At 36.0% G+C, this 13,800-nt stretch overlaps 1 protein-coding gene across 4 annotated transcripts in view; it reads right to left on the bottom strand.

The window, feature by feature from the left end:
* Window positions 1–13,800, bottom strand: part of TTC7B (tetratricopeptide repeat domain 7B) — a 159,457-nt gene that overhangs the window by 20,708 nt on the left and 124,949 nt on the right. For all 4 annotated transcript variants that reach the window (XM_086748707.1, XM_086748704.1, XM_086748705.1 and 1 more), the window contains one exon: window positions 11,613–11,815. In XM_086748707.1, coding sequence (XP_086604833.1) covers window positions 11,613–11,815 — 203 coding nt within the window. The remainder of the gene's footprint in view (window positions 1–11,612; window positions 11,816–13,800) is intronic.

Genomic DNA, 13,800 nt, shown 5'->3' with positions numbered 1-13,800 from the left:
TTACCACAAGTGGCATTAAAAGCATTAACAACTCTAAATCTGCATTCACGGAGTTTCATGTAGAGTGAACTTGGATTAAACACACTGTAGGTATGGTTACTTGCAGACAGCAGAGTACTGGAAAGAATCCAGTTCTAGGAAACATTGATCCTTGTGCTTTTACACATAGATAACTGGCTGAAGCAAATAAACTGCATAACGCAGCCCCTGATATAGGTGTAGCCAGTACCCTGGTTAAACACGGGCAGCTTACTAGGGCTTCAGCGAGCCTGCAGTGTTGACCAGACCTTTCAATCATTACCCAAGTAAGTCAACACAAATTGAAATTCAAGAGCATTCTTTCACAATGCCAAATGTACAGCATAAATGCCAGTTTACCAAGACACTGGCTCGTAACTTTAGTGTTGATGTTAATATTACATCACGTCATAGCAATAGTACGAAAAGATCCTTTAGGCTCAGCAGAAAGTCAGATTAAAAAGGTATCCAGATTTCTGAAGTAAAAGTAAAGGGATTTTCTTTTCCAAGCCAATGTAAAAGCAAAACCAGAGAGATCCAGATAATCAAGTTGTGAGAACTGGATTATCTCCATCCTAGAAAAGGACAGAAAAGAAAAATAAAAGAAATCAAAGACTAGCTAGCAAGTTAATAGTGGAAGCATTTTTACTACCAAAAAGTACTATACTGTTTGTATTTCAGAAAGAAAATTATTATTTCAGTTTTCTTAAATTACATGTAAGGCCTTAGAACAAATGTTGAGGAGAGGAATGGTTAGCAGTACAGTAATAAGGAAAAGTGGAATAAAACACAGTATGTGTTTATCACTCATGAGACACTAAGCTAGCCTGTACAGTATTTGATCAGATAGATTAATTCCAGAGGGGGGAAAAAAAAAAAAAAAATATTTGTAGAACTATTTTGTCTGGATTTCAGTAAAGTATAGGATAACAAATCAAACTAGAGATGGCATAGAGCAGCACAAGAATATAAAAATGAGTTAAGAACTCGTTTCTACTAGTCCATCCATCCAATAGGGATGGATGATGGTGAGTAGATGTCAAGGTTTGACCTCAGGCCATATCTTAGTTTAATTTATTGTCTTAGCACATAGGTATCAAGAGAGCTGATAAAATTTGACTGCAATGAAACTATAGTACAAAAGCAGGTCACCCAAAGGCTTTTAGTAAAGATGCAGTCTACAGCTTTGGCCACGATGGTTTTACTTCAAAGACCATTGTCATCTCCTATTCCCTAACTCTAGTTACAGAAGAACAGCAGTCAGTTTTACTCAGAGAAAACACTGGCCTTTTTTAGTGAGCTGTAGTATGCAAGGTGGTCAAACAAAATGTCTCCTCTCCCCTACTGCGAAATCAAGACATTGCAGCTTTCTGAAGAATAGTAGCTGCACATAGCTTTCTTCACACCATTTGTTGCTACTTGTTGAAAAAATATACTCTAAGATGAAGAATAATGGAAAAATAGACATCAAACCTTAGAAAGAAACACTGTTTTCAGAGTCGGACTAAACACACTTCAGATTTTCCCATGAGTTAAAGGTCACTGAAATAATTGCTTTCTCTGTTAGCTTGATCATCTATATTAAAAAAAAATCATGACATTAAAAATAGCCTGGCACTAACCTTAAAGGTCAATTCTTTAACTTCATCTAAAACCAATGAGCTAGCAGAAAACACAGTCTATGTTTAAAGAAAATGAATCTTGGAGAAATTACATTATCCTTTTCATACACAGTAAGTTGGTTGAATCCTTCCTAAGTGCAAGGTTCAACTCATCTTTGAACTACAGACTCATGAGCAGGGGAAGGGCTGCTAAGTACAATACTGCCTAGCAGGGAAGTAAAGCTTCAGTAAATGGAAAAGAGGTCTTCAAATAAAATTTAAAATGAGATGAGCTGGAGAAATAAAGAGATTTAAAAAGACTCTTTCAGACTGGGGATTTGCAGAAAAAGTTCTGTACCAGAGTAGACAACTTATCTGGGGAATGCAGCTGTTTGACATAACTGCAAAAGCAAGCATTACAATAACTTCCTGAGGGACAGTTGCTTCCAGATCCCTAGTTTTGCATTAAGGTAGGCCACTTTCTGCTTGATGAGGATAAGATAAAGCACAATTTTTAAGAAGTTGTTTATAGCTCCTAGTCAGAAAAAAAGGAATCATAATTGATTAGGTAACTTTTGGTCCTCTCAATAGCAGTCTGTTGTCTCAGGAAATGGCTTATGGCAAAGCAAGTCAAGACCCCTGTGACAGATGTAAAGCAAAAAGCAAAAGGTAATTTCATCAGTGCACCAGAAATGCACCTGAGAACTGCAAGAGATTTATAGCAATACACATGCACTGATAACTCCTGTGCAATTTTATAATAATACATTTTTACAAGAGAGACTGCTGAAGAGCTAGCTCTCAGACACTTGGCTATGGTGCTACATGTTTCTCACACACATTCACTAACAACCACAACTGAACCACATAGAATGGTTTGTCTCATTCAGATTGCTGTTGATGGTGGCATTCAGTTGTGTTTCACCAGTATGTAAAGTTAGGCAGCACAAGAAAAAAAACCAAAACCCCACAAGACACGTAGATGACTTCACCTCTCAAATATTTTCCTGTAGCTAATGAGTTCTCACCTACAGAATTCTACAACAGAACCTTTTTCAGGAAAAGGAAAATAAAATCCCTTTCATTTGTTTAAAGTTGAGGATGGCTGCTGTATCCTTTTCCACATTCTTTATATTTACCCCAAAATAAAATCTTAAAAATATTTCTTTATTAATTATATGAGATTCAATTCTAAATGATTAGATGCCAGATGTTGCCTACAAGCAAAAGCCCTTAGAGACCACAGGAAAGACAGCCATGCATAACACGTGCCATGTAGCTTTGATTGCTGTGTAAGGCCTCGGCTCCAGCTATAAAGTAATACTTTAATAAATTCAATGAGCACAAAAAATGCCCAGAGAAGCAAAATAATCATAATTAGCCCAGTGCACACTTCAGCAGAATGACCTAATTTTAAAAGTGTTTTGCAAAGCAAGTCTCATACTGAAAGTCAATAACATAGAGCAAAATAAACTGTACTTCTGAGATCCATGCAAAAAAGCACCAGCAAGTATTAACGAAAAGGGATGTAAGAGACCATAGAGGATAGTAGGGAATAGCACATCTTTTCCATTTCTTCCAGGCTTTCTCTCCTTTCCATTTTATTGATTTTTAAACAAGGAGAACTTAAATATCAAGAGCAACTACTAGCACTTCACTGACACGAGGCCTCCTGGCCATATCCTGAATTACTGGGACTCAGACTACTGGCATTTTCAGTCTGTTACATTAGATTTGCTTGTTAGTATTTTTCCAGTAGTAAAAATTTACATGTTTTTTCCCCTCCTTCTTCTCTTAGGTGGCCAGTTACCCAGCAAAAGGCATGGAGGAAAAGACAAATATTACTTTGGATAGCAACAAAACCCAAGTGATGACAATTTTAATGTAGTCAGCCCTTTAGAGGGTAAAAGAGGGTAAAATGCATAAGGACATGGAAGGACTCTGGAAAGCCTTTTAATAGGAATTATCCTAACATCTACAGAAAAAGTCTGAAAAAAGTAAATGTTTCATTATGCTGTGATCAGATGCTTTTACTAGCTCGCTGGTCTGTTCATCATCTCTATTTAGTACTATGAAACAAAGGAGAGACTTTCCATGTAAATAACTGTGAAGAGTCATAAATATATTGTGGTCTTTAAATAGTATTAGACACATCTTTGTCTATAGAAGCCTCAATGCAGATCATTAAGGTATACTTGAACCTCCCATGAGATAACCATCGAGAGAGACAGAAGCCCCCAAACTTAATTTGTGAAGATCCCAACTAGGGCTTTTCAGTTGCGTTGTTTTGCCGCTGACACTTTCGTATGCCATTCCCCAACCATATTGCATAAGAAGCCTGCATGAGGAGCATGACTGGAAATATTTTGTAATCAACTGGCTATTCTTGCAGTTGCATCTGCATTGTGTCTGTATCTTTAAAAAAAAATAATTAAAAAGCTCAAGTATTAAAAAAACCAGCCAAATCAAACATATAAAAATAACTAACAACAATAAAAAATGCATCATTATTAACTAGCTAGCACAGAATGGGCCATGCTAGGGAACTGCAGGGTACTGCAGTGCCTGCAAGACATTAACCAGTTGATAACAACCAGGTTGCATGGCACACGGTTGATAAATTCTTAATCTTTTGCACCTTCCTTCCATGATTGCTATGGATAATGTACCATGGAAATGAGGGAAGAAAGAACAAAATCTGTGCTTTACAGATTTTTACCGCTGGCAAGAATAAGGAAAGTCTTGCTTAATCAGAAGATTGTAACAAGATTTTGTCCACAAGCAACTGTTCCCTTCATGTTGTCTAACAAAGATCATGATCTGTATCTACAACACTTATCCGGCATATGTTCCTAGAATTACAGGATGACTGAGGTAGGAAGGGACCTCTGGAGATTGTCTACATCCAAACTTGAAGTAGAGTCACCTACAGTGGGTTGCCAAGGGCTGTGTCCTTTCAGATTTTTAATATCTCCAAGGATACGAGACTCCACAACTTGTCTGGGCAAGTGGATGTATCTTACACATGTATCTGAAATGCTGTTACCATTACACAAACAGTATGTGATTGTACTCTTGTTCCATGCTCTTTGCCTGTCAGTTACTTGAAACGGACAGTGTAGGGCAGGGAATCTCTCCTCAGATGCTTTGTTATGATGTCTAGCAAAACCAAAGCCCTGATGCAGACTGGACCATTGTGATCTTTTGATTTTATTCTTTGAACTTGAAATGATACTTGGTTGCTACCTACCAAATTATGATATTTAATCTGTACTTGCTGTATGTGAAACAAATTGATAATAGCTCAGTTTTGATAATAGAACCCCGTTCAAAAACTTTATCCTGTAAACATGAATCAAAGCTTGAGATGAACACTACTTGTTTCTGAAAACTGAAAACAAAGATTCTTAAGATCTTCCAAGCAAAGAGAAGCAACTTTGGAGTAATACTGCACAGTGTAGACTGACCTGCTGCAACAGCAAATTGTGATGAATTATCTGATGGGTGGAATTTCATCAGTTCTACACAATATAATAAAAACACTGGAATGATTTGACCTGCCAAATAAAGGGGAGTAACTCTAGCCAAAGCATCCCTTCCTTCTGCCAGTATCCACCACTGATTAATTTTCCATTTTTTAAAATGGGAACAAATAGAAGTGACAAAATGGTTTCTGGCAAGCTAAGCTTGAGTTGATAAACTGTGGAAAATTCTATCATACAGATAAGACAAAAACAGATGAAAACAGAAAGTTAAAGCTGAGTATACCAGGTAAAAATCCCAGAAAAAGAAAAAGACCACTTTTCAATTCAGCCAGAAACTCTGTTTCAAATAGAAATCTCAGGAAAGTTAATTTTAAAAATAGATCTAAAAAACTGTTAAAAAAACGTTACAGAAAGCTGCCTTAACCATTGCTACTAGATTCCTAATAAATATTACACCCCAATAGCTTAGAACCTCCATCTTCAGTTCTGTTCAGAGCAACAACAGTACATGCTGCACAAAATCAGATTACCTTTGCATCTTCAGATATTCACATATGGTCTAAACCAGACAACTAATTTAGCCCAGTTGTAGTATTCTTCTTGTAACGGCTGTCAGTTGAGAACAGCACAGACAAGTTGGAACCTGCTGAAGAGTCCTTACAGAGCCCACTCTCAGCTGGTGAAAAGCATCCAAGAGTGGAAGTATTTTCTTGTTGCAAGACCTACTTGTGCTACAGCTGTTTTAAGCCATTTGGAGCAAATACAGGGTAATGTGAAATGAAAGTATTTTCTGAAACATGACCTATGTTTCATCAGCCCCAAAATGCCACTTTCAGAACAACAGTTCTCAGGGAATCAGCACAATCTGTCCTACCTGAGTAAATGGGAGCTCATTGCTTCAAGTTATAAACAAAATTAGTGCAGTAAATTCCCATAGTCACTTTCTGTTTCCAAAAGAGCAACTAAATTCTAGTTTAAAATCAAATTTGTAGCAATTATTATTGTCAAATACTGAACAACAATAGATCTGCTTTGAAAGAGTACTCAAACTTGTATAAAGCATCCAGGAATTTAGAAAGTCTAATGATATTCCTCCAATGGTAATCTTTAAGATATGAAACAGTATGAAATGGTTAACTGATGTACCTGAGCTCAATAATACTAAAAATAAAATAAGATAACTCAAACAAACAGGGAAAAAACAAACTTTCTTGATTAGTCACCTTGATTCACACATGCAAGCTGATGTTATATACTTTTTATTGCACTAAGCACTGATGGTTTTCTGTTGTAAGACTAAAATTGGAAATAATATTTTCAAGGCAGAAAATAATATCGCCTGTGAGTGCCACATGGCAGGTGAAGAATTTAAAGTGTACTGAAATGGTCCTTGAGTCTCTTGAACTCAATGAGTGTGTTCCAGGTTAAAACACAAGTAGAACTGCCATTGTTTTCTCCGAGTGCAGAATGCGACTACTTGAAACATTTAGATGTGACAGTGGTCAAATCACAGTAAAAAGCTTTCTGTAATGAGCAGTGAGGTTTTGGCTGAATATATGTTTTGCTTTCTCTACTTTCTATGAAATAACCTTGAAGTTTCTGAAGGACAAAGCCACAGTATTTTACTAACAAATCTAACAAAACCAATTCCCGGTATTTCTCCATTCTTCTTTAACCACGATGTGCATAAGGATGCACTTACAGAGTGAGTCAAACGAGCACTGAGATTTGGCATTAGCATTTAGCTCTACGGTAATCAGTTACAATACAAACCACTCACAAGATCCAGCACAATGTGCTTAGGACAAGCCTATGTGGTCTAAACCAACAATTTCTACAGTATAGTGGCTTGACAATGAAAATCAAACGAGTTAGTTAGTAAATGTTCCCCAGATGAGGTCCTTGTTATGAAAAGAAGAATAAATACTAAGGAATACTGCCTCACTGAACGCAAAAAGTTAGTTTGGGTGACTGTATTAGCCTCTCTCTTCTTTAACCCCCCTGACCCCTTCAAAACAGTGTCTGAACTTGTGTTTCTAAAGCCTTCTCTGCTTTTCCTTTCTTTCAGTCAGCTCAACATCCTTGACAGGCTCATAAGTATACACTACCCATACATACTGCCAGGCTTCTTTCTGGCAATGTGGTTTTAGGTTGAAAAAAAAATAGTAAGAAATCAATGTAGTTAGAAATAAATAACAACATAAGTGAGAGGTAAAGCGCACACAGTTAATCTAAGCCTTATGAGATCTTAGTTCTGCATAATTAAAGGAAACTTTAACAGATATCCAACAGCGTGGAGTAGGGAATGTAATTCTTTAGGATAATGCTTTTTGAAAACTAATTTCTACATGAGTAATTTTGGATAAGTAATTTCTCCCTTTGTGTTTTAGTTTTCTACTCTTAGAAGTTAAGCTACTAATAGGATTAACTGGCAAGTGCTATGATGAATTACTTAATATTCAAAAAATACTAGAGTCTTCTAGGATTAAAATGACACACAGATGCTGGAAAAACTATTTCATGTCAAAGCTACATTTAGCTAAGAAATTTTCAGCCTGAGAAAGAATACAAAGATTTGTTTCCTGGACAATGGGTTGAAATATTCACTGCCATTTCAGGCATTACTGAATGACGGCCCATTTCAGGACTTTTCAGACGTCAGCAGTAAGGGCTACTTTCCGCAACAGCACTCTGAGGGCAGGAGATAAAAGACTGTTTAGTCTTTTTTCACAGGGGAGGAAAACAATGACAAAAGAAGGAAGGCAGCAATAATGCAGAAATCTGGAGGTGATGATAAATGGTAGGGAGAATGGAGAAAGTTGTTCAAGTAAATCCATTCTGGCCGAAATCAGGCAGGTGACAACCAAGTATACGAAACAATCAAAGTGCAAATTATCATTTTTCAATTTAGTAATTAAAGAAAATTTTAAATTTCATTGAGTGTGACAAAAGGTGATTTGAAATACAGAATACCAACTGAAGTACTTCAAACCTTTACAACATAACTTGGCATTGTTTTCCCTGAGTGCACCGTACAACACTTAAAACCAAGAAGGGACACGGCATTTGTTCAAAAGCGTTGCTGCTGCACTCTGTGAAGTGCACTTAATTGATACTGACATGTTACTGCTTCACTCTTGACATCTTGCGAGCTAGCCAAATACAAGTTGGTATAATCCCTGGCTTGGAGAAAATTTCAGCTAGCGACAAACAGTAAAAAGCAGCACCTGAGAATGAAGCAGATCTTAAAATGAGATTTGCTTAACAGAATACAGTGAATGAATATCTGGATTTAAACATGAACTGTATGAGGAATAATTTAGTTTCACAAGCAACTAAAGAGAATTTTAACATCATTTCTCTCTGAAAGAACTATTTTTGTTGTTCAGTCGATTTAATTAATAAAAACACCAACATTTTAGCAGGGACTGAAATAGCAGTGAACATGAACACAAACACACTGCCTCTGCAGCCAGGTCTCTGTCAGAATATCTCACATCTTGGGTAATGGAACAGTAGAACACAACCAGTCCCATTTCCCAATAAGTTTAATCAAACAGAATACAGAATACAGCTAAACAAATCGTCATTTATCTGTTGACCAAGCCCCCACCATGTGGTATCACGCTGTCTTAGGCACTGAGGTAAATACAGCAAGAGTTAATCTCTCCCTCTAAAGCCTCCCATTTATCATTATAATTTTCTTGATGAACAGATCTCTTCCATCACTCTTAACTGCTTCAATTTCCACACCTTTGCCTCACCAAGTCCTGTTTTTTCATTTCAGTAGATCTTTAATAAAAAAGTAAATTAGTGAAGACCTTAGAGACAGTAGCATAATTAATATTCAAGGCCACATTGGACCAACATGATCTGGTTGGAGATGTCCTTGCTCCTTGCAGGGGGGTTGGACTAGATGACCTTTAAAGGTCCCTTCCAACCCTAAGTATTCCATGATTCTATGTTTCTGTAGAAAATTGTTACTTTAGACAAACACAGGCTTTTAACTGATCATACCAGCCAATACAAGGGTAACAGCAGTCAGATAATACATTAGACTTCTGCAAAGAGCATGTGTTCATGATCACCTTAACAGAGCACAGAGTCTGCACTTGAGACAAATGCAAGAGTCTTTGTGCAGGAGGAACTCCAAAGCACAGAATGTGCTGCAGCTTACAGGAGGAAGTACATCAGTTCTCAAGCCACAAGACTAAACTTTCTAGTCATTCTTCACACATTTCTTCAGTAATTTAGATTAATAAGATTGTTTCTGTGTAGAAACAGTAGATCGTATTCAGGAATAAGTACTTTAAGAGTTATGGCCAAAAAGTTGTACTGAAAAATAGTAAAGCTTCAAAGTTTAATCTTTCATCCGTCTTATCAGAGTGCTGTATCATCATGAAAAGGATGGATTATAAAAGGAGAAATCTTGCCAATTCCCAATAAGCCATTATGTTCACACAAATATTAAAAAAAAATCCTTTTTATTTAGTTTTTATTCTTCTCTGGATAACTACAGATAATATGTCAAATCAAAGATCCAGATTTCTAAATCACTAGCATCAGGAAATTTTACTGTCAGATATCATTCCTTCTAAAATTCTAACTCAAAGAAAAAAAATCCTTCAAAACTGATTTCAGGTTCAACTATTTCAAGTAATTTTACTTGGAGACGCAGTGCTGGATATGTATGCTACATGCTAGAATTTGTGCCATCCTTAAATCTTATTTCCTTTTTGTTGTACATAAATTTTTTTATACATAAAGTTATGATACTTGGTATTTGCCCAAAAAAAAATATTCACCAAAGTTTATTAAAAAAATCTAAGCTCTAAGGTAAATGTTATGTCAAAACAGTAGCATTTCATATTGCTTTCTAAGTATTGCTAGCAAGCCATATCAAATAATTTTTAAATATCAAATTAATCACCAAAAATAAGGTATTTTTTTTCACAGAACCTTGGTTGATAATCTGATTGTCAGCCTAGAATTGTGGATACAAATATTACAAGTTAATGTTTCAGCTGTTGTTATAGAGGCTGGTACCTCCATAGCGCTGTTGCTATAACTCCCCTGCCACTGAGATCATATCTCTTTATTATAAATACGTAAATATACACAACAAAGTGTTGAGATGCACAGGTATTCATCTATACACATAAGTAAGAGTAAACACTACAAACTTCCTCCTCAAAATACTTTTTGCAATAGTCAAAAGACCAAGAAGGATATAGAATCTTGTACTTTTTCCTCATATGGAATTAGATAGACAAGTATTTTTAATATTCGTATTTAAGCAGCATAAATCTCTCAGTATCTATTCAGAACAACACCTTAGTACAGAAAAGGTCTACAGTAATAAAGAAAGATTTTAAAAATAAAATTTTAAATTATAAGAATGCTTAAACAGGACTGGTCAATCCAATGAAATTAAGAGTTATCCTCCAGATGGCACGCAAACTGAAAAGCTCATAAAAAGGGAGCTTGGAGTGGAAGCACAGCATTTTTCATCTCACATGCCTCTGAAGGCAGCTAATTTCTCAGTCATTCTGAAGAGCATTGTGTGTTTAGGGACTATTTATTCAAAGGTGGATTCAGAGGAGGGGCAGAAAAACATAAGCTTTCATTTTCACTGAGTCTCACTGCTTTAGGTCGACTGCCTGCTTCTTCAGAAAAAGGAAGCTTTTGGCATTTGTCAGTAGGCTCAAATATCTTGAAACGCTGAAAAGGTGAAACAAAAAACTCTTCCTGTGCTGCCTTCCTATGTGATCTTTTGTCTCATATGTTTCTCTCAGGGATGCGCGGGACATTTCTCTGAATAATTCACAAACATCTAGGGAGAAACCAGCTTCTACTTCTGAACAAAAAAATTGGGTAAGAAGCTGACTGTAGCTGTTCTAGTCTGCTCTATCTGGAAGAAAACTGGATTAAAAAAAGAAAATAACTTTGCTAACATAGCAAGTACAGAATATATACATGTATGTATATATGAAGTATATAAACTTACACATTTATACTGGGGAAGGCATCTTTGTACTTAAAGCTACACATTCCTTTGAGAGCAAGAATGATTCTCTACCTTTCAAAAATCCAAGAAGTCACATAGCATGAAGGTAATAAATCAACATGGAGAATTCAACTTTTAGTTTTGAATTAGATAGCAGAATGACTGGTCTTTCCTCTAGACTACAGTATCCAACTCTTCTCATACCATGAGCCACCTTTATTTCCCAACAGCACTGAATATTAGACAGATGCAAACAACTTCTTTTTCTGAAGTCTCTGTAAGGACTGAAATAGTCTTATTGCCTGCAGATCCTTTTTATGTCCCAACACACACAGAAGAGAGAATTAAAAGCCACAAAAAGACTGTTTCCAAAGCTATTTTGCTTATAAGAATATAGATCCAAAACTCATAAGCTATGGGTTACCCACATCAAGTTAAGATTTCACAATACAACATAGTAAGTTAAGACAAAAGCACTACGAACGTGGACTCAAGACTTACCAGCCTCTGCATGCTTTTCACGTGGGTAGGACTAATAGATAAGGCCTCTTCATACCAGCGTTTGGCTTCATCGATATTTCCACGAAGTTCAGCTACCTGACCTCTCATGTAGAGAACATAGTGTGACATCGGAAAGAGATTCGCTGCTTCCTGGGTACACGCTGTGGCCTCAGCAGGCTTCCCAATTCCTATGTAGACTTCAGCTGTGGAAGGAATGTGAGGAGCAATGAATGATTCTTGATTCATCATACCATGGCCAGATGGTGTCACATGTGCTGTATTTGTAAATAGTTTTATTCTATGCAAAGGCTATTTTCCTCAACAAACTTTGCAGCTTAAGAGAAATGATTACATAAATTATTTTAAACTAATGATTTTGATAATGATTTTTTTTTTTAGGAAAGTTGTTTTTCTAAATGTAATAGGAGTGTGAACCTCTAAATGGCTGTTTTAAACGCCAGAAAACTCTTTATAGTTTGTTATTTTAAACTAAAGTCTGAGATTTTTTCATTTTAGTTTTATTTTTAAGATGTGAGCATGCCAGTATTCCAGTAGTGTTTAAGAATAGAAAACCCAACACAAAACAGCACACAGAGAGTAGATAAGGGAACACAACTAATTATGAGGTTTTCTGAATTTTACATGCCAGCTGTTAAGGAAGCAGTAGCAATTGCTCCAGCTACCAATCACTAAATGGCAAGCCTGGTTCTAAGTTTCAGAGCACTTTAAAAGAAATATAATGTTATTTGATATGAAAAGTTTCCTAGTTAAGATAGGAGAACATCTGAAATGCTTAATCAGCATTCAGATTTGACAAAATTTGTTCGTATTTCCAAGCATTTTGTCTAAGATATCCTTAAGAAGCTAAGAATATTTAACTTCGTAGCTTTTAAAAAAAAAAAAAAAAAAAAGCTATATTTAATTTCACATAAATCACTCCTGATGAAAGCAGTTGAGTAGCCTGACACACACTTGCCTAAATCAGACTGACTATAGGGGAAAAAAGGGTTAATTCAGTACGTGATTAAGAACTAACAACAGAAGAAGTATTTGCCTTCAGTAGCTCTTATGACACTCTTCGACACTGCTACTTCACTAGCCTGCTTGACTATCTTAATCTCTTCCTGAAAAAGTGGGAAAAGAAGGGAACAGAGAGATACTAAATGGAAGAAAAAGATATTAAAGGTTCCGAGTTGGGTTATCTATTTATTTTATGTTGGTATAAACCCTAGAAAAATTGAGCTTCAAAGTAATTGTTTAACTGCATTCTATTGTATCACATTGTACATTAGTCTTCTAGATTAAGGTTTAAATCAAAATGCTCCATCAAAACAGTAAAGTGATCTATGTTCAAGACATGCTTCTCACTGTACAGTACAGGCCACCCATCTAGGTTTAAAGGCTCTCCGATCGGGATCTCACACTGCAGTAGTGGATTTGGGATTATGCCTAAAATTCTGAATGGGATTGATGTTTGAGTGCCTTTAAAGGAGCTTTTATCAGAGATAATTGCATTAAACAGACTTAATAGTATCCCTAACTAGTCAACTTCAGTATAGCAGAGTGTATAAACCTCAACTTACAGGTGATATCTGCGATGAATATTCATAATTATTTTCATCAAAATCAATTTATAGCAATGACTAACAAAAACTGGACTTTCAGTAGCAGTTGGTGAGTAGACACAGTTTAAAGGTCCTACTCATTTTCTATTTTTTTTAACTGATTTTTGCTGGGTTGCTGGAGTAAATTATTTTCTTCCTCCTATCGATGGCAGAACAGGCCTTTTTTTTTATGAGAAGAGAACTATTTTGCTCCTCAGTTGACTTAGTGATTTCACAGAACACATTCTGCAGTCTCCTTCTACTTGTACTAATGAAATGCTTTTTGATGGAAAAATGTCTCATCCACATGAAGAGCTAATGTGAAATTGCAGATCCAGCAACTTTTTTTTTCCCCCTAACCCTAAAAGAACCACCCTACCTAGTCAGAGATAGTCTGTATAACTAAAGAATAGCAAACCTAGAAGATAATGAAGGGATAAAAATTTGAAATAAATATCTAAATGTGGGAGAAATTATTTTTTTACTAGAATTTTACTTTTACTAACTGTTGGTAGAATCCAAAGGGCAATTTGTAGCCATAATTTGAGAGCTGGACACACTAGCATAAGATGTGAATTGTACTG

The sequence above is a fragment of the Chlamydotis macqueenii genome, chromosome 5, assembly GCF_036417535.1.
Source record: "Chlamydotis macqueenii isolate bChlMac1 chromosome 5, bChlMac1.mat, whole genome shotgun sequence".
In the NCBI taxonomy this organism is placed as follows: domain Eukaryota; kingdom Metazoa; phylum Chordata; class Aves; order Otidiformes; family Otididae; genus Chlamydotis; species Chlamydotis macqueenii.
This window is presented reverse-complemented; position numbering and strand designations above follow the sequence as displayed.